The sequence below is a fragment of the Epinephelus moara genome, chromosome 22, assembly GCF_006386435.1.
Source record: "Epinephelus moara isolate mb chromosome 22, YSFRI_EMoa_1.0, whole genome shotgun sequence".
Lineage (NCBI taxonomy): Eukaryota > Metazoa > Chordata > Actinopteri > Perciformes > Serranidae > Epinephelus > Epinephelus moara.
The window spans coordinates 31,071,193-31,093,204 of record NC_065527.1 but is presented as its reverse complement, the minus strand read 5'-3'; the positions used below and the strand labels follow the sequence as shown (position 1 = coordinate 31,093,204).

General features: G+C 40.4%; 2 protein-coding genes across 2 annotated transcripts in view; one reads left to right on the top strand and one right to left on the bottom strand.

Moving 5' to 3' along the window:
• LOC126383946 (venom phosphodiesterase 1) overlaps nt 1-18,029 on the bottom strand; it is an 81,642-nt gene extending 63,613 nt beyond the window's left edge. The window contains exons 1-4 of the mRNA XM_050034712.1: nt 17,935-18,029; nt 13,655-13,742; nt 663-797; nt 387-512 (exon numbers count right to left, since the gene is read on the bottom strand). Of these exons, the coding sequence (XP_049890669.1) occupies nt 387-512; nt 663-797; nt 13,655-13,742; nt 17,935-17,976 (391 nt within the window). The 5' untranslated portion in view covers nt 17,977-18,029. The remainder of the gene's footprint in view (nt 1-386; nt 513-662; nt 798-13,654; nt 13,743-17,934) is intronic.
• The window catches only part of LOC126383971 (collagen alpha-1(XIV) chain-like), an 849,933-nt gene that overhangs the window by 630,363 nt on the left and 197,558 nt on the right, over nt 1-22,012 (top strand). The window lies entirely within an intron of this gene.

Sequence of the window (22,012 nt, the reverse complement as noted above, 5' to 3'; positions counted from 1 at the left end):
TTACTGAGCCTCATCCTGCTTGATAGACCTCTTTAAAGTATAAGCTGTGGTTTATAGTCAAAAGAGGCACTTAGAGGCAGAAAGGAAGTATGTTTTACAAACTAGTCTTACAGGCCTTAAATCACTGTTGAAAACAGTTAACATCGGCACATCCTTTTGTCTCTTTTTATAGCTTGAGAGGCTGCTCTCAATCAGATATAAACATTTAAAAAGTCACAAGTGTTGAATCATTCCCCTGGATAACCAACATGTTGCATGCTGGAGTTTACATAACACCAATATTATTTTTTAAAAGTTTCTTTAACAGCTTTTTATCTCACCTAGCCTTGACTTATCTTCATCTATCGTTTTTCATGTAATTTCCCATCCTCTGTTTTAATCCTCACCATGGCAGACATGTTTGTAGTTTGTGCAGCAGTCTCCTGCAGACAAGCAGTCGTCAGAGCAGTGACATTTGCTCTGCGTCAGCCTCTTCTCTCCACAGCGCAGCTTCGTGCACTCCCACTGCTCGGCTGAAGAGAACAATTCCAAAGTTAGTGTGCTGCACCCTGTTCCATTCAACCAAAGGTAGAATCATTTTTGGAGCATCAGATAACCCAGCTATTACTGGAGATGTTCATTGTTACACAAACAAAATTAAATGTCAAAAATCAGTTTCTTACCAGGCACAGTGCAGATGTCGTAGTAGTCATAACAGCAGCTGTTGCTGGCTTCACAGTTCATGTCACATCTACAGCCGGGGCTCTCATCATTGTACGGCTCGTAACATCGATTCCTACAGGATGTATGGGGGACGACTGCGACAGAAAGACAGGACAACACTTTTTTTTACATTTTTATCAGTGGTTTTGGCAGCGGTCTTAAAAGTCACACACATGCGAGCGATGGTCACAGGTGAAAATTTTGCACTTGTCGAGTTTTTCACCAGTGTTGGGTAAGGGTTACTTTAAAAGTAATCAAAGTATGTTACTGCGTTACTTTTTTTTTTTTAAAAAGTAACCAGTTACTTTACTGTGTTACTCCCTGAGCAAAGTAACTCAATTACTTTAAAAGTACTTCCAACGGTACTCCCTGAGTAAAGTAACTCAAGTACTTTTGAGTATTCTACATTTCCTATTGGGCAATGGACCACAGGGCGCTAAGCCTACATTTTTTTGTCGGGTCCATGTCATTGGTTCGACATCCCATTAGTCCGACTGTCCGCAGTGCTGAACGGCACCCTAACCAAGTGGTTTTTGTGCTTAAACCTAACCAGACCTTAACCACAGGGCATCATGATGATTTCGGAACGGACTTTGGAACAATGAGTTTAATATGGTCGGAACAATGGGATGTCGAACTAATGGGCAGTTCCCTTTTTGTCTCCAAAATTAAAGTTATGGACCACTTGCCCTTCACTGAGATCCAATTCTCCCATCATAGCCGTTACTTTGACCAGTAGAAACACAGAACGATCTGCTGCCGTAGACAACTGTATGACAACAACACCCCAGCGTTTTTAATATTTCCTCTAGGGATGTTACCACACAGAGTAAAAGGGGGAAATGATGGTGTGAAACAGCAGAGGCACTTTGTCAACCCTTACTGTCATTAGCATCAAGCTAGCAAACAATGGTACATCCTCACGGTCGGACATAAAGTAATAACATTAACAAATAGCGGCGGGGCTTTTACTCACCACAACTGCAGAGGCTCCCAGCTTCATTTGAAACAGACTACATTATAGACGGTCTGTTATTTATTAATCCCTCTGTGTGTTTATATATTTACTTTTTATCAGCTCCGTTGTCTTGATAAAGTTAACACATCGCACCATCATTTCAAACTCAACACTTGTTTCAAATTAAAAGCCCCTTATAACCTCGCCTGAGAGAATCCCTCCATTTTCTAAATAGGCTTTTATTCTGAAACATTTGTCAGAACTTCCTGTGGAAGATACAGTAGCTTGATAGTTTACGTATGGCGCTTCAAATGTGGCTCCTGCCATCTGCTGACGCTTTTAGGTGACTACAACAACATGTCAGCTGGCACATGAACACACACAGTTCTGACTCAAATAATAGTGGAAGTAATAAAAATAGGACAAGAATAACCTGATGACATCACACACGCCATGAAAGACGACCAGGGGTAATTGGTGAGTACCAGCGTGTAGCGTGTACCAGGCATAATGCAAGTCCTGAGTCTAAATAGGTGGAGTAGGACTCGCTGACAGACATATTTCAGACTCCACCGTAGACAACGGCAACGGCAGCATTTCTCCGACCACGTAGCGAGCCACAAGCTCCGTGGCTTCTTTCAGACTGATAGGTTTAACGTTATCTCCGTTATTAGAACCAAACGACAGCCGTTGCTGTTTCGGAGCTGAAGGACCAGCGTTCTAAAAGTAATGGAAGTAACTGATGTCTTGTTTGAAAATGTACTTAAGTATTTGATTACTCAAACAGCAAACTAACACATTAGGTTACTCGTTACTGCAAAAAGTAATCAGAGTACTCTAACACGTTACTTTGTAACGTTATACTCAACTCTGTTTTTCACTAAATTTGCTCAGGGGAGTTTTTCATCATGTAGAGTATGGTGTTCACTGCTGATGTTAGTGGTCTTGTTGACAATAAAACATTCCCATAATCATGGCTTGACAATAAATCCTATGCAATGTTTTAATTTGGGTTAGAGGCAGTAAGATCACAGATATAAACAACTCTCACAGCAGCTCACTGAGGAATAACAAATGTACAACTGATTAAAAAAAAAGACGTGTGTACACCGCTGTGTAACATCACCTTCTTTTAACAACATTCAGTAAGCGTTTGGTAACTGAGGACATTAATTGTTTCTCGAGGTTCACAGGGTGGCTCCCCAGTATCTCCCAGATTTAAAGACAGTCTGTGTTTCAAAATGGGCCAAAATCCAATCTGAACTCTGCAAGACATTAGTTTCTTCAAAATGGAGAAATGCAGACAGGAAATCAATTAGTGTTTGACCTTCTCTTTCTGTTTCAGTCAGTGTGTGGTTGGGATTCACTGGACCACAGATGATTTGATATTTGTTAAAATCTAAACTGGACATGTGAGGATTTTCCTTCTGGGCCTTGCCATTGTTGTCTGTTTTTAAGTCTTAGCATAGCATATCTGCACTGCCTTCTGTAGCACTTTGAGATTTCTCCTAAGACTTGGCTCTTTCTCCAGAGCCTCTTACAGGCTCTCTGCTCCTAAACCTCTGAAGTGGTAGGACGTAGGCAGGAGGACCTGCTATGCCCTTCCCCCATTTTCTCACCCCTGCATGCCCACAGCAGGAGCAGAACCGGACCAGAGAAGTTAGTGTGCCAAACACGAGGTTTGCAACTCACTTTCCAGCAACTAGGAGAACCAAGTTGAGTTATACCCCGACGTTTAACTATGCAAGGACATCGAGCAACCAGCCTCCTCTGATCTGCACCTTTAGAACAAGGACACAGCAAGGACTGCACCTGGTACCACAGTTCTTTCTAGCCTTCATCTGCATCAAACAAAAGCAGTATGCCACAAAGCAACTCTTCCCTCCATGAATTGAATGATTGGTGATGTAACAACTGGGCATAGTGTCACTGCAGTTGTACAGGCTAAGCAAGACTGTTTAACTTTGTCAATTGTGATTTAATAATGTTTATTGAGTTACTGTTGTGATTGTGTGCAGTTAGGTTATTGGTTAGTTGATGTTAGTTTGCTAATGCTTTTCACAGACAGAGTCTTGCATGCAACTAAACATCCTTTGTACTAACCCAGACCCTTTTGCAACACATACTGTCTCACATACACATACTCACTAACAAATTGGCTTTCAACATAGCTACCCTGAAAGGGGCATGTCAAAGTTCCCACTTCTTTTCCTTTGTCTTTGTCCTGACCACAGGATCAAGCAAACCTCCCTGATCTGAAGCCATCTTTGATTAGGCCATCTCGTAGTTCTCTGTTGTCAGTCATTTTATTTTGCAGGCCAGACGGCCCATTGTTTCAAATACCCACCTTTCGTCTCTCTCTCTCTCTGAGGCACACACAATCACACACACATATATACACTCATGCTTGTATAAAGTAAGTTAGGATTTGTGGGTTTTGTTGCTTTACTTTCTTTATGAATAAGTATATATTTGGAATCATACCTGCTGTCTGTGTAATACTGCACAAGAGTGAATGAATTGTCAAGAACTCCTTCAACCTATACCATTAATACGGTAATTTTGGTTATGGTTATTGATTTAATTATTAATCAAAATTCCAAATTGGTATCATTAACTGGCTATCATTTTCCCCTTTTCAGAAATGGTGTCCCACAAGGTTTTGTAATGTGAATTAAGTGACATTATTTAACATGATAAATAATATCATTTATAATTATTAATTATTTCTGATAGCCATTTTGATACTTTAATTGGAGATCTGTCAAGAGGTCAGGCTCGTGTTAAGGCTTAGATCCAAACAGTGCTCAATATAGTCTAATTCAGTATGGTCTGAATTTCATGTGAACAGCAGCATTGGAAATGTGTTTAATGAAAACAAAGACACGTTGAATATCTATTTTCTTATGCGGAAAGGGATTTGCAAATTGTTGCATTTTGTTTTTATGAACATTTTACACCACACCACTCTTGAGAGAGTGTCCTGGCCAAGGCAGGCAGCAATACATGTTACAGACAGACAACACAGAACAAAAATACAGAATAAAATGTACAGCTCTAAAACAAGCAGTATAAAACACAAAATAAGATTACTACAACGAAAAGCCAAAAAGTATGTTAATATATGCTATAAGTGAACCACTAAAATGCCAAAAAGGGCATATACACATGATTACAAAGACCAGCTAAGATACACTGTGACACTGGCATATAGAAGATTGTGTACAAAAATCATATGATTGAAACTTTAAGTCCTTCTGCAGAAGATTCCACACGCTTGCCAAACTCTGTGCATGCCCTCAGTAAAGACAATAAAAACATGTTCTGAAAATGGAAAGCAGAGCCATTTCACTTTTTTGCCTAATGTACACATATAAGTAGGCCAAGAATTGCTTTTTTAAACAGGAGAATGCCAAGTTTGGGCTTCTTTCATCTATGTCTGGATTCACCTTTTAAACTACCTGCCTGCTATCCAAAGAGACAACTGGGACACACCTGGTTTGTAAATTAAAATATTTAACTTTTCTTTTTTAAAACTAGGTTCTCAGTTATTAATCTACTTGTTGTGGTTTGTATTTGCTGCTTTTATTTTGGTAGTTTGTTCCGGTTGTGTGTGTGTTTGGGTAACTTTACTTTTGTCCCTCCGGAGGCACCCTTCCTCCCGGCTGCGTCGAGGAGTGATTGGACTCACCTGTTTCTGCTTTGCCAATCAAGCCGCCTACTTTAAGCCTGCTGAGACACTCCTCGACGCCAGAGTATACAGAGAACCTCCGTGGTATCAGCTTGGCTCCCGTTTGGTAACATTGTGAACTTTCTCTTGTGCATGTTGATGAGTTTTTGTAACCGTGTCTCTCCTCCGTCTTTTCCAGTGCCTCCCGTGCCCTCACAGCCCAGCACTCTCTGGACGTCTTTTGTGGGTTTTTTTGAAGGACTCTTGCAATTTTGATTTTTTGTGGATGCACCCGCCCTTTGTTAAATAAATCATTGTTATAACCGGCTCCGTTTCCGCTCCTGGGTTCCCTTTCCGCACCTCACGTCACACTACTATTGCTATTAATGTACAAATAAAGAATGAGGCTTGTTTTCTGCAAAAAAAACAAAACTAACAATGTGTCTATAGTTCTCAGCTCCAAATCATGGATGTAGTAAGAGAACTAGATACAGTGTTGAACACTGGGTCACCTTCATTCCGATGTTGCTCAGGGGCACATGGAGCTAAAATGGTTCGGCTGCTCCATATAAAATTACCTAGAAGATCTGGGGATCATGGGCACTACTACTACTACTACTTCTGCACTTTGCTGCCCATAGAGCAAGCATATTAGAGCCCAGCTGAGCTCTGCCTAGTGTGACTGAGCAGCTAACTTCCACTGGCCAAATGACTTTCAGTTTAGTGCACTGTGAACTTGAATGGGGATACAAAGATTGAATCTTGTGGCTCTTTTAGACTTTCCAAATGTTATTTTTATTTATGAAAAAGACGTGGCAGTAATTGAGTGTGAGACTGGAGTGTATGAGTGTCTGAGTTGTGGGATTTTCCATTACAGATAACTTGTGTTGTGTTTGGCTCATCTGTCTGGAGGAGACACACCTGGTTCTCACACTCAGTTGTGTGGGTTTAGTTGATCATGACTGATGGGGAAAACAAATGATCTCACACCTGTTGCAAAAGTAGATACTAGGAGAGTCAACACTACATCACATGCCTGTTTCAGAAAGCAGGTCTAACAAACTCTCAGTTTAACCCTGAACTCTAAGTTGACTAACCCTAAGATGGAAAACTTCAGTTTCAGAACAGCTGGTTCAATCAGCTTTTTAATACGGAGTGAATCAATAAGGAGATGAAACAGCATGTCTGGCTGTGTCAGAGATAGGAGACAGAGACAAACTCTGGGTTTGTTGAAGGAAACCAGCCAGTTAACAGGTTAGGTTCACTCTCTCTGTCTGACGCTGAAAAAACCCAGAGTTAACTTCATCTCAGGGTTAACTTCACTATACCAGCTTTCTGAAACAGGGCCCTGGTTATATATTAATATAAATATTACCACTTCTCTCTGAAATATAACTTTGTTCTCATGAAACAATGCCTCCTTTTCTCACAATTACAGCTTCAGTCTAGTGATTTAATGAATCACATTTATTAAAGAATTTGTGTCAAAACAGCCACCGTATATTTTATAGTATCGTTACATCATTCATCATGTGAGCATGTCAAAAACTTGGGTGTGATTTTGGATGCTGATCTTAACTCCCAGAAACACATCTATAATATTTATAAGACTGCCTTTTATCACCTTAGAAATATATCAAAAGATAGATGCTTCTTGTCTCAGTCAGACTCTGAAAAGCAACCACTGGCTCTAGATAGGGAGATTAGCGTTTTTGCATCAGCCATAGTGAGCATGTCCTCTGTGTTGAGAGCACTGAAACTTTTTTCTTTTTTTTCTTTTTTACATGTAACTGCTTTATTCAGTATTTTTACCATTTTAAATCTGTTTGTTTTAGAGAGGACAAGACTTCTGTGGATAATTCACCTCCCAGTAAAAGCCTCCTGAATGTCTGGATCTTAAGACATTCAAGGTATTGGGCATAGGTAGCAGCTCCTCAGCCACGAGAGCATTGGAAAAACATACTTTTTTTTTTTTTTTACGTGAAACTGATTTATTCAGAGTTTTTACTGGTTCAGATCCCTAGGGGTCTAACTTATAAAACAGTGCATACTAAAAATGTACATATGGACAAAAGCCAAAAATGGCATGCGTTAGAAAATATTCGTCAGTTTCTGCAATGGTAAAATGGACCTGCATTTATATAGCACCTTTCTAGTCATCCAACCACTCAAAGTGCTTTTTACACTACAAGTCACATTCACACACTGGTGGTCTAGGTGCCACCTGCTACTCAGGTTTTTTTTTTAAACTCACTCAGCCACCGATGGAAGCATCATTGGGAGCAATTTGGGGTTCAGTATCTTGCTCAAGGAGACTTCGACATGCAATGTTTATAAATGAGACCCAAGGTCTGTTTGTTTTGGAGAGGAAGAGACCTCTGTGGATAATTCAGCTTCTGGTAAAAACTTCACGAGTGTCTGGATCTTAAGTTATCAGAGAAAAAAAAGTGAGCACACATTAGCAGGTGCTAGGCTAACAGCCTATGCAATGTCCCAAACAACGTTGGAGAAGTCACTGATTTTTGTTTTTTTTAACGTGAAACAGCTTTATTCAGTGTTTTTATCGGTTTCAATCACCAAATTCATTTGTTTTGGAGAGGAAGAGACCTCTGTGGATAATTCGGCTAACGGTAAAATTCTCCTGAACAATGAACACTGAGGGAATTCTAACCAGGAGAAGTTTAACCTCGTTGCAACTGGCAGCTGGTTCCACTAAATCCCCCTAAATCTCACGCACTGTTCCTTTAACAGAAATGTAAAGCTTCTCAAACTAGGTCAGAGTATTACTAGATATGTTACAACCTTATTATATGATATTACTCTTTTTTAGTTAAAATGACTGCAATGATGCTGTGACTTAGACAGCATATTTTCAAAAATAATTGTTAACGTAAATATAAAGTTCTTCAAACATTTAAGATTTTTAGGTTAAATTTAACTCATGACAAAAATTAAAAGTTCATTCTCATAATAGGATGTCTTATTCTTAACAATGGCTGATGTATCTCAGATATTTTTTCCACTGTCTGTCACTGTTGGTTTTGCAGTGGTTCAGTGTTCAGTACTGACACGTCCCGGATAATCTTGTATTTATGTTTCACTCATCATCTTCCCTGTATGTCACCCTCACTAAAGGTTTTGTAGTTTCTTGTGGGAGGGTTTTGACATTGTATGAGACACGCTCATACGTCACATTTCAAGTCACACTTTTCTCATGTGCGGTCACGTGAGATATGACATCAAGGTGTGAATCACCTGCTGAACTGGAAAATTCTGTGCAGCCAGCAGAACTGAGGAAACCTCGTCATCCACACAAGATGACACAGCAGGTCCTGTAACCTCTGACTTACTGCTACACGACCACATATTTTCAAGGAGTAAGAATTTAGGTTTCACCAAATTTGAAGGATAATTGAGATGAAACAGGTTGTAATAAAACCCGTACAGGCCTAGAGCTATCAAACATATGAAACTGTTATAAACTGGTGAAAGCCTGAACAGACAAAAACCGAGGAGGACAAACCTTTTCCTCATGTTGATGCAAATATTTTCATATCAATAGTTTTGATTTTGATCAAGGTTAATTCTTGGTGTCATAGATTCAACAAGGTGCTGGAAACATTCCTCAGAGATTTTGGTCCATATTGACATGATAGCATCACACAGTTGCTGCAGATTTGTCGGCTGCACATCCATGATGAGAATCTCCTGTTCCACCACATCCCAAAGGTGCTCTGTTGGACTGAGATCTGGTGACTGTGGAGGCCATTGGAGTACAGTGAACTCATTGTCATGTTCAAGAAACCAGTTTGAGATGATTTGAGCTTTGTGACATGGTGCGTTATCCTGCTGGAAGTAGCCATCAGAAGATGGGTACACTGTGGTCATAAAGGGATGGACACGGTCAGCAACAATACTCAGGTAGGCTGTGGTGTTTAAACCATGCTCAGTTGGTATTAAGAGGCCCAAAGTGTGCCAAGAAAATATCCCTAACACCATTACACCACCACCACCAGCCTGAACCGCTGATACAAGGCAGGATGGATCCATGCTTTCATGTTGTTTATGCCAAATTCTGACCCTACCATCTGAATGTTGCAGCAGAAATCCAGACTCATCAGACCAGGCAACGTTTTTTCCAATCTTCTGTTTCCAAATTTGCTATAGCCCATCTGCTTCAAGGTTCGACGTGTTGTTGGTTCAGAGATGGTCTTCTGCATACCTTGGTTGTAACGAGTGATTATTTGAGTTACTTTCTATCATCTTGAACCAGTCTGGCCATTCTCCTCTGACCTCTGGCATCAACAAGGCATTTTCACCCAGAGAACTGCCGCTCACCGGATATTTTCTCTTTTTCAGACCATCCTCTGTAAACACTAGAGATGGTTGTGAGTGAAAATATCAGTAGATCAGCAGTTGCACAGGTGCACCTAAAAAAGTGGCCAGTGAGTGTATATACACACAACCTTAGATCCCGATCACACACCTATCTGAAATGCACAGAATTTATTAACAGGAATGACAAAAGCTTAATTTAAGTACATTAGGTAAATTCTATGAGCTAGTTACATAAAATTATCTTAGTTAATCCATCTCAGGTTAATTCTATTTAATTACATTAACGTTTTTTTTAATTTTATTTTATTTTTATTGTTTATCTATTTCTAAATATTTTTTTTAGAATGAGTGGGGTGCACTTGACTCAATTGGATGAAAATTGTATTTGAAATATACATAAACCTGAGGAAACATACCAAATAATTTTGGGGGTGAACAGTGTATGGTGCACAGGACACTGGAGTCTTGTTCTGCGCTGCTGCCTCACCTGTAGACTTTTACTGTGCTCATCCACATGAAGTCAAATGATTTATGGGATTTATAATCATAAAAGGTAAAAACAACAAAATAATCTCGCCAGCTGCTTCGTCACTAAGAATGGTATTACAATGCCTTATATGGAACAGCATGTATTTTTCCTCGTATGAGTCAGCATTTCATCCAGGTCATCGGCAAGGACAACTGCTGATGAAAAAAAAGGAGTGAAGACACCACAGAGGGTGAGGTAAATGCCCCCAGGAAGTGTGCCAAATGTAAAACACATGCTTTGTCTGACGTGTGTGCTTAGTAAGCAGGCGATGAACGCAGGCCACTCACCAATCTGCTATTAGGAAATGCCCTATGGCATGATAAGAAAAGAGGATACGGGAATGTGATGTTTTCAATAGATTTAATCATCTCTAAAGAATGTTGTTAATCAGGAAATTTTCAAAACCTACTGAAGGGCTTCTTTCAGTTTACGGCTCAGCTAAAAATAAATAATGACATCAAGTTTTGTCATAAGATAAAGAAATTTATATTTATATAAATATACATATATATGTACACACACAAATATACATATATAAAAAATATATATGTTATATATATAATATATATATAACTATATGTATATAACTAAGTATATATACACACACACATAGATAGATAGATAGATAGATAGATAGATAGATAGATAGATAGATAGATCCTCAGTCTGGAGAGGAAGTGTAGGCGCTGCAGGACCCTAGTGCAGACCTAGTTTATGGTCGATGTGTATGCCCAGGTATTTATATGATTCAACCTGGAGCATGTTTTGGTCAGGGATAACCACTGGTGAATGGTCTCCGCTAGATTTGGGGTTGAATATCTTCTCCTCTGTTTTATTGATGTTGATGATGAGAAAATGTTTACCACACCACTAGACAAAATTCTGGATCTCATGTCTGTACCTACACAGCTGTGTCACGTGTATCAGGAAAAATTCAGCCATGACTACTCCAAACAGAGTAACTCCTCGCATTTGTAGGGTCACTCCAGCGGTAACTTCCTGCAACAACTCAAATCTCGCGAGATGTGAGATTTCAGAGCCAGACTTTCGCTCTCTGAGTGAGTGTTTTGACTTGCCACAACGAACATGTCCAAATTTTTACCCGATTTTGACCAACTGGATCTGGATGAGCCATTTGAATTTGAAGACCGCCCGTATTTATTTGAACACGGAGTACACGGACGTACACGGACAAGGAGAGAGAGGGAGCAGCAACAGGCAGAGGAACATGTCCGAATCCAGCTTAAGATAAACACAGACATTCATTTCTCCTTTCCGTTATGTTGTTGGATAATTATACTAACAATCTGAGCCTATCTGTGTGAAAAAAATGCACTTTTAGTGGGCGTATTTTGACATTGTTTGACGCTGTCTGAGTGCCCTATTATTTAATATAGCACACGCTCACGGGCTGCAGGCAGGTCAGCCCTAGCTTCGTAAAGGGGAAATGTCAAATACTGAACATCCTATCACTCATAGGGCCCAGGTTGAAAAAAACATTAGTTCCCCTTTAGTGAGCTCACATCATGCATGATTAATCAGTAGTTTTCAACCCATTGTGTCACAGCTAAAGCTTCTAACATTACTTACGTTACTTAACAAGAACTTAACTTTTTCTTAAACTTTAACTTACAGTGGGCTGCTTGGTCGTCGCTAAAATAATAATAAAAAAAACTGTCATTCACTCACCTCGTCTGTCAGCTAGCAGTATCCTCATCTTCCTGTCAACTGAATTCAAGTTTTCCGTGTTCCGCCGATACATCAGATAACTTCCTTTGTGTCATTTCAAAATCAAAGCTGTCTGGTGTGTTAATATGTTTACCATGCTGTTTGGGGCTTCTTCTATTTTTTGCTCTTTGAAATTTTTACTGAGGTCCGGACCTCGGTGACCTCATAGCTGGCTATGGCCATGCTGCTGGGTATGGTCAGTGAGGAATAGGTGGTACCACTTAGTAATAACTGTCATCATCAATAACGGTAAAATATAGCTCTTTAGTAATATTTAGTGTCAGCTTTAGGAAACAACAACATCGTCCCATTTTTTTAAATATTTTTTAGTAAAACTATATTGAGATTAACCTTTCAAATTTCAAAGCTACCAGCTGGTTAAATATCTGACGGTGTATTTATGAGATATTATATGTCAGAGGCTGCAAATTATAAAATCGTTCTATACTGCATATCCACCAAATTGAATGCTTTCACATTCAAAGTTTCATCTGTGGGTCTGATGCCTATATGCTATAAAGTGAAAGCAGAGAACATTGCTGTTTATTGTATGAAGCTAACACAGCAGATTCTGTGACCCAGCAGCCAGTGGTGCGGTGGTTTGCACCGTTGCCTCACAGCAGCCCTTTTCACAGATGGCGCTATAGAGCCGCTATAAAGTTCCTTCTTTAGGCATCCTTTGCATTTTTGCACAAAACCAAACAACAGCAGAATCATTCCTCTCCACTGTGTGATTTTAGACAGCGTGTCACAGGCGTGACACGTAACACAACAGCATCGGCCTCTAGTGCACAACATGTGCATTGGCAGTATAAACAATAACAATGACATAACATCACGTCACAATGATCCCATCCTGGCAGCTGTCCAGTTTATACAGACATCCTTTGGGCGCTGTTTTTGCCTTTGATGCAGGGTTGCCACATTTGATTTGTGAAAAACCAGGACATTTGACGTGCAATGCAGGGCGTGATGCAGGGTGTTAAACCATACTTGCAAATATACTTTGTTAACAGCTGTATTGCAAAATTACCTCAGGGAGATGTGCATATAATTTAGAGTGAGACTCAAGGCCATTTTAAGCACTCGTTTATTCACAAAGGTAAACTTTCGTATTTCTGCTACTAATAAAAAAGAAGTATAGGCATATGGCTAATCGTCACTGTGTTCTACTGAATTTTTACCTGTTCACAGACACGGGAGTGGACGTCTAAACATAAAGAAGAGAAAACAGAATAGCATACAAAGAATCCTGTTTTTTTTTTTGGAAGTCTGATATTCTAAATAAGAAGTTTATTTAGTTTATTTATTTTTACAAAAAAAACAGACAAATTGTGTCCCAGGAAATATTGAGGGCAGTCACACCCAAAAAGAGAACAATCCTGGGAAAACCAGAATGTGTGGTAAACCTACTCCAATGCCTTCCGTGATTGTACCTTTCACACAGCATGACAAAGCTGAATAAAAGCATGAAATTCTCACCTTGAAAAGGTAGTGTCAAAGGGTTCTGAGTTCAGACCAACTGTTCCTTCTGTGTGGAGTTTGTGTGTTCTCTCTGTTTCAACATGGGCGCTCTAGCTTCCTACCACAGTCTAAAGACATGATAATCAAACCCAGGTTTCAGATCAGAGGAAGGTTTTCTGATGTGAGAGTGCAGAGACATTTATATACGTGTGTGTGTGTGTGTGTGTGTGTGTGTGTGTGTGTGGGTGTGGGTGTGTGACAGCACCTTTGTTTTGACATCTCTGCAAATCCAATCCAAGACCAAGTCCAAGACCGAGGATGAGGGTCACAATGGATACAGCCAAGACACCGATCTGTAACACACAAACACACACAACACAAACACATAGATTACAAGTTCAAAGCTGCCTTTGACATGATTTTCACAATACTGTGCACTTCTCAAGTTTACTGTTTCTGTTGTGCTCTTATAATCAACAAACGCAATAATTTTAAAGCTGTTGCAGTGGAACTATGTTTAATTTCAGTCTGTAGCTGATTCGAGCTGTAAAATGGTCTAAATTCTGTCTACAAAATAATTACTGTGATGTTGTGTTGCATTCCAGTGATTGAGATCATTTATACTGTAATGATCCAGCACATTTCCTCAGACTCTGGAAATCTGATGTGAAGCTAAACAATAGCTTTAATTATTAACCTTTATGGAAACCCAGTTTGAAGCAATTATAATTTGAGTTTCCAGGACTTGATGATGATGTTTTTCCCTCAGAGGTTTGACTGGAGAAAAAAGTAAATAAGTAACTTTTTATTCATTATTTCCAACAGCAGAAGCAGATTGGTTTCACATCTTTGTTTGTTATCAGATGTTTTTCATAAAAACAGTTCACAAGGCAAAGCATTCATCTGTCTTAAATCTGGTGGACAGATTGCTCCTTGCATACTTATCTGTTAATAACAATGGGCCTCATTCACTAATATGTGCGTGGAAATGTTCTTACTTTGCGCACAAAATAAGTGCATACGCAAAATCACCGTGGGATTCATGACACCTGCGCAGTGGCCAATTTTGTTCTCACCACCTTGCGTATGTGTGTGAATCAGAACCATTCTAAATTGACAGGCGCGTGCTCGCAATTTGTGATTAGCATACTACCACGCCCCCATTTCTCCATATAAGGAAACCACTTGCCTAGAGTTGATTCATGAATGAAGGAAGCAGTTACGCGAGGAGAGAAGCAGTAAATTTCACAGTTTGTTAGAAGTGATGGCGCCAGGTCTTACAGGAATGCCATGGGTCATTGTAAGATTGTGGAGGACACAGCATGTCAGGATGATCTTGCACACCTTCTCAGGGGTATAAAGTAGTTTGCCACTGGCTGTATCCGATCCAAACACATCCAACGGCCCTTAAGCACGCCAAAAGTGCGCTCTACGGCGCGTGTGTGGGCATGTATGTTATTATAGCGCACCTCTTGAGGGGTTTCAGGGTTTGCGTATGGTGTCATCAGCCATGTTTTAAGGCCATATGCCCGGTCACCCAAACAATATAACATTTTAACATTAACGGAATAGAGACTTACTGAAAAAACTAACTTAAAACAATTGAAATAAAAGACTAGAACAAAAGATGCTCACCAACAAGCCATCCACTTCTCACAGCCCCTGCCTCCAAACGCATTCCCACTGTACTGTTTTGCAAAATAAATGAGTCGTGGGTGCCTCCTGGCCAGCGGGCCACAGCCTTAAGGATATGGCAGTCGGCATTACAGATCATCTGCACGCTGATGGAGTGATAGTTTTTCTGTTCATGTTATTGTTAATATTTTAATTGTCACAATGATTGTGAACGTGTATCAATTTCATGGTAATTTAATCCATTTGGCCAATATATTAGTAAATTAATGATTTTAAAAAATGTTAATTAAATCTCTTTTTCATGAATGTGGTTTTATAGGCTCTGCATGTACTTTAAAGGTATGTGTTTGCATTTTCTAAGTCAGTTCGGCCTTCCTCATTTGTGCGTAGGCATGGTCTGAGGCAGTTCTAAATTTGTTCGCAGAGTAAGAACAAATTCGGGTAAGAAAATATTGATGAATCCCGGATGCGTCAAACGATCGTACGCACAGTTTAAGCACAGATTTGTGCGTACGCACTGTTTGTGAATGAGGCCCAATGTTCCTGGTCCAAAGACAAAAATTTATGTACTGTCCCAAAAGACTGCAAATTTGCATGATGGGAACAGTTCGGCAGTGCATTCTGGGAAATTAGGCTTAATAGACAATACAAATGTGTCAGCTGTCAGAGATTAACTACCCCATTCATACCAAGGTAGCAATCTCATCAATCACTCTGGATGTATTAGGTGTATTACTTTTCTGGATCAGCCAAACACAGACATTTGCGTTTAGTTTTTTATTCTATCAACAGTTTCTCAGTTGATTATCCAGAAAATATACTGTAGAACAATATACACATAGCATAGTAGAGTATTTTATCCACATTGCCTACTCCTTCTTTAAAGAGCTAATAATGTCTCAAATGACATATTGAAGATAAACTCAACCAGATATTTTAGTCACTGTATGTGATACACCAGCTGATTGAGTCACTGTGCCTTTGGGATTAATAAAGTGAAATGATAAATGCAACCTGATTTTGCAGTAATATGAGAAATGACCATAATGTCTTCACATCATAGTCAATTTCAAAAGTCGCAGTTTTAAATAAGTGGTTCATGTTTTGCAGCAGTCACAGTTTAGGTTTAGAGGACGATAATAGTTGGTTAAATTTAGGAAAAGATTGTAGTTTCATTGAAAATAAGCATGTACAGAACGTAAGTACATTGTGACACAACATAACTACTTCATGAAACGTCATGTAACACAACATAGTTAGGTAAAGTACATAAATACGTAGACTTTAAATAACTTTAGAACATGGCACTCTTAAATACTTGATTCTGATTGGTCAATCAACACAATTCTGCTGTGTTTATTTCTTGAGGTATCACCACTGCTCTGCTACTCCGTTGCTAGGGACACTATAGCAACGGACTGAGGAGCATCAAAATCAGTTAACGCTAGTCCACACAGCTCTCCCAAGCTGGCCTGGAGAGCAGGGAGATCATGTCGGTCACTGGCCATAAATGTGAGGGCAGCCTTCGCAGCTCCTGGGCACCCAGCATCTCCGACCGGGAGAAGTAGAGTAAAATCCTCTCCTCTGCTCCAGAAAACGACCGCAGTTTGTCTGGTGAACCCCTCTCCTCTGTCAATACACTCTGCCAGCAATTTAATAATATTGATGCCAGTTGTAACATTTGAATGTTTAAGCAGTAAGCCATGTTCTAAGCGGGATAATGTATAGTGAGCCGGTGACTGTTGAAAAATAACTCCCGACAGGGGAATGGGGAATAACATTGATGCCAGTTGTAACATTCCCCTGTCAGGAGTTATTTTTCAACAGAGAGGCCAAAATGCAGAGCAATAACGTATTAGCGCATGTACGCAGTTTTTTTTTAAACACAGATAAACCAACTGAAAATAGGATACAGTCTCCTTTCCCATTGTCAGCAGACCAGAGCTGTGTACACATACCTGTGTTTTCTGACAAGTCGAGAATGAAGTCATAATATTTTGAGGGAAAGAAGTCCTGCCCTATAGTCTGCTGTGCAATACGTTATTGCTCTGCGTTTTGGTATCCCCCTCAGGGAGTCTGACAGATGCTGAGTCCCATTTGGGACTGTTTCTGGGTAAGATAAAGTTCAGGGAAGCGGCTTTGCACAGTTCTTCATCAGAGGTGGAAAACCTAAACTAGATCTTACAAAGAGTAGGAAGAGCCAACTGTGCAGACAGCATCGTACAATGCAAAAAAAGCGAGGTACCGGGGCGCACCATTCCATAGTAGGCCTAGAAATTAAAAGCTGCACATGAGCCTCATCTTTAGCAGGAAAACCCTTGTTGAAAAAAAGCTTCAGATAATGATGGTAAAAGCAAGTATAATGATAAAACTGTGAACAGGCACACAAAAACACCCCCCTTTCAAAAATATTGCTCCAAGCACTGACGTTCCCCCAACGTTCTCTGAGCGCCCCTTGGGGGACGGTACTACTCCCATTGAGAAATGCTATTTTAAAGTAGTGTTACATCACTTACCTAATCAATCTATCTAGATATGCTAAAAGGTAGCCGGTGTGTCGCTCTGAGACATAGAAGGAATCTTTGTCTCTTTCTGCCCTCTCAGTTGTCAGTCTGGTTGAACCAATGTTGTATGTTCAATGTACAAAACATACCTTTCATATAAAATAACATTTGTGAAGAGGAGTTTCTACAACCTTAAAACATCAAAGACCATTCGGTAGCCCTGCAAGCTTTTGTGGCAGGATAGTGCAAACTTTTCAACAGCAGTCTAAGTAAAGGTTGAACAGCTATATTGAACAAACCACATCTTGGATTCTCCTGAACTTGTATTCACTATATAAAAATGACCTGTGTTTGTGCATGGTGGCTTCCCCCCTTGCCATCAATCAGAACCAAAGCCAATACTCACAATAATTTTCTTCTTTTTCGGTGACTCCCTCAACCAACTCATGGCCCCGATTACAAATCTCACAGTGCAGAAAGACAGACAGTTAGAGGTGAAACATCCCACTACTTGAGGGAAAGGGGAGATAAAGTTTAACAGCACTGACCTCTGGACCAGGTGTGAGCAATAGATAAGTAACTGATTGCCAGAACCCAGAGATAACCTCATGTTTCTTTGTTTTCAGCTTGACAAACCACAGGTGACGATGCTTTTGACACCTTTTACCTCCAGAAACTCACCTGATACATGCGAGATGAAAAGGTAGCAAGAGAGGTTAATGATTTACTGAGATATGAAATACACTTACCTAAACAAACTATCACCCTAGAGATCCAAACTGCCAAGGTAAGACAATCTGATTGCTGTGCAGATGAAAAACAGCTGATAACTTGAAAATATTTATTATAGATATCAAAATTAACTGCAACTAATGGACTATTAATGATGCTGAGATAATATGAAATGTCGACTGCCAGTAACTGTGCAGACGCTGTATCAAAGCGGAGTCATCAGAAACCTTGAGCCTGGAATTATGACAAATAGCCTCACTTGATAACGCTGATGAGATTTTGAATTGTGAAAAATCAGGACCTTTGCACTGAAAGACTTGCTCTTACATACAAACCACATGACTGTAATACTTTGTCATTTCCTGGGTCCCTGAATGCTGCTTCACACTTGAGAGCATGACATTCAAATGTTTACTATCAGGTGGTATATGGGAATGAAACTTGTCCATATATAGAGCAGAAAAGGTAGCTTTACATGCAGAGACATAATTTAACAACCACCTCTTCAAGAAGGTCTTGGTTTGGTTGTTTTGGTGCGCACCTGAATGCAATTGCTGTGTTCACACCTGCACAAACGAACCACACTTGGGCAAACGAACTTGGGTTCGATTGAACCGAACCAAACAGGGCAGGTGTGAAAGCACCCTAACAGAGTTTGCTGAGTTCAACTTGGAGCAAAGGAGAAAACCATATGAACGTCCTTGAATGAGGCCCAATGTTTCGTTCCAGTGTAGGAATGACATGGTGTGTCATGTTTATATGGCGGTGGTGTATAAATTAACATCATAAAACAGAGAAACAACTGGAGCCAGGAATGTGTCAGGTGAAAAATAGGAACATTGTAGCGACTGCTATCAATAAAAAAGGCCGCTGAGAGGCTTCAGTGGGCTCACATCTGTGACTCGTTCCTTCATTGAATCAGTCCACTTGACAGTTTTATAGGTTTTATTTTACCAAACGAAATAAAGACTTACAATACAGTGATCCGACGTGACGGTCAACAGAAAATATCAGAGCTCACTCAACCCTATTGTCTCCATTCCCGCCAGGGATTTAAATGCCCAGTTAAATAACTTAAACCACACCCATGTGTCAACCACCGGATCTGACATACCTGTGCATACATACAAATAAACAATAAACATAAGCAAAATATATATTTTGGCTCTTACAATACCGGCCCCTAATTATTATATCACAAATAATAATTACACAATTATAAATGATAAACAGTAATAACACAGGAATTACCACACAAGTACAACACAGTACAGTCCAATATTATGGAGATCCTTCTTCGAATCATCCACGATAATCACAGTGTCTCCTGATGTGAAGTTGCATCTGATGTTAGACCATTTTTGTCGTTCCTGCAGCTGGGGAAGATACTCTTTGATCCATCTTTTCCAGAATAGGTCTGACATGTATTGAACTTGCCTCCACCTGCGGCGAGCATATATGTCGTCCTTATGAAATTGTCCTGGTGGCAGAGACGGTGTAGTCTTGAGGAGCAGAAGGTGATTCGGGGTAAGTGCTTCCAGGTCATTTGGGTCTGTAGAAGCCTTAGTGATGGGTCGACTATTGAGGATCGCTTCAGCTTCACATAGAACAGTGTGGAGACCCTCCTCATCAAGATTTTGTACATCGAGGGTGGAATTGAGAACCTTTCGCACTGATCTGATTAATCTTTCCCATACACCTCCATGGTGTGAGCCAGTAGAGGGATTGAAGATCCAATTAATCCCTTAATGGAGCAGTGTATTGTGGATCTGACCTTGATTCCATCTTTCAGTTGCCTCCTTCAACTCACGCTGAGCTCCCACAAAATTGGTGCCACGTCGAGCTATAAAACGGCAAAGGGCATTGATGAAGGAGTCTGTATCAAGTGATGATGCCACTTCGATGTGAACTGCTCTGACAGCCAAACATGTGAAAATAACACCATAGCGCTTCACGACACTTCTTCCATGCTTCACTCCAAAAGGCCCAAAACAGTCAACTCCAGTATTTGTAAATGGAGGTTTATCAGGGGAGACTCTATCCACAGGCAAGTCTGCCATCTGCTGCTGTCCAGGAGTAGCATTTATACGCCGACAAACAACACATTTTGACACAATCTTTCTGATTGCCACACTGGCTCCAGGAATCCAATATTTTTGGCGCAGTTTTGACAATATATAGTTGCGACCACCGTGGCCCACCTCCTTATGAACATGGCGAAGAATCAGATCAGTGATATGAGAATCTTTGGACAGTATGATAGGATGTTTAATCTCTTCTGGCATTGCTGCTCTGCCAAGTCATCCACCAACTCTTAAAACACCATTTTCCAGGATGGGATTGAGTTTATGAATGTGGCTAGTTCTCTTAACAATCATTCCCTTTCTCAGACTTAGAATCTCGTCTGCAAATCTCTTCCTCTGGCAGTAGCAGATTATCTCGATCTCAGCTTTATCCAGTTCTTCAACTGTGAGACCACTGCTTGCCTCAATTTCCTTTTGTGGCAGATCATTTGTTTGTTTCTTCTTTCTGCTACGGTAGAGAAGCAGTTCTTTAAGTCTGAGAATCCAGGCCACAGCCACTTTCAAACGAGTCCAGGAGGAGAAGTAATGGATTAAGCGGGTAACTGGATCCACTTCTTCAGATGACATCTGAGCAGCATTTACAGTTATGTTCTTGATTTCAGAGTCATCTGGTGAGACTTCTTTGAGTCCATCAGGAATTTCAGGCCATTCCTCCTTAGGTCGAGTAAGAAACTGAGGTCCAAACACCCACATTTCTTTGTTCAGGAAGGATTTGACTTTCAAGCCTCTGGATGCCATGTCTGCTGGATTGTTAACTGTGTTAACATATCTCCATTGTAGTGCATGTGATACTTTGTCAATTTCAGAAATTCTGTTGGCAACAAATGTTCTGAATCTTGTGGTGTTATTGTTGATGTATTTGAGTACAGAGGTGCTATCGGTCCAAAATACGGAGTCTGTTAGTTCCATCTGCAGCTCTTTCTTCAACATTGTGTCCATCCTGCTTGCCATGGTGGCAGCAGTCAACTCCATTCGAGGGATAGTGACGTGTTTTAATGGAGCCACTCTTGCTTTTCCCAACACAAATCCACAATGTGCCTCGCCACGGTTGTTATGCAGTAATAGGTAACTAACAGTTCCATAACCATCTTCACAGGCATCGGAGAAATGATGCAGTTGGGCAGATATCACTGTATCAAAATTTGTGGGTTTGAAACATCTGTCAACCCTGAAGTCTTCCAGAGCACGAAGATCCTGAATCCAACACATCCATTCTTTTATGATGTTGTCTGGTAATGAATCATCCCAACCAATCTTTTTCCTACATAGATCTTGTAGGATCTTCTTTGCAGTCAGGACAACTGGTGTCAACATTCCAAGGGGATCATATACAGAACTGACTGTAGAAAGAATCCCCCTTCTTGTGAGAGGTCTGTAGCCTGGTTCCAGATCATAGACCCCGCCCACTCAACTGAGTAGGCTTGCATCTCTGGTCTGGCATACTGCAATGAATTTGCGATTTATCTCGTCCAAACGATGGACGGACCAATGAACGCCGGGGGTCTAGCGATTAGCCAATCAGCGCCACGCTGATGTCAAGCTGTACGCCGGTGGGTAACTGGTAAGGATAGCAACAATGGCGACCACTACAGATCCTGCAGACCACATTTAAGAAACACAACATACCTTTTCAATGTTTTGCAGATGATGTACAGATCTATCTGCCCC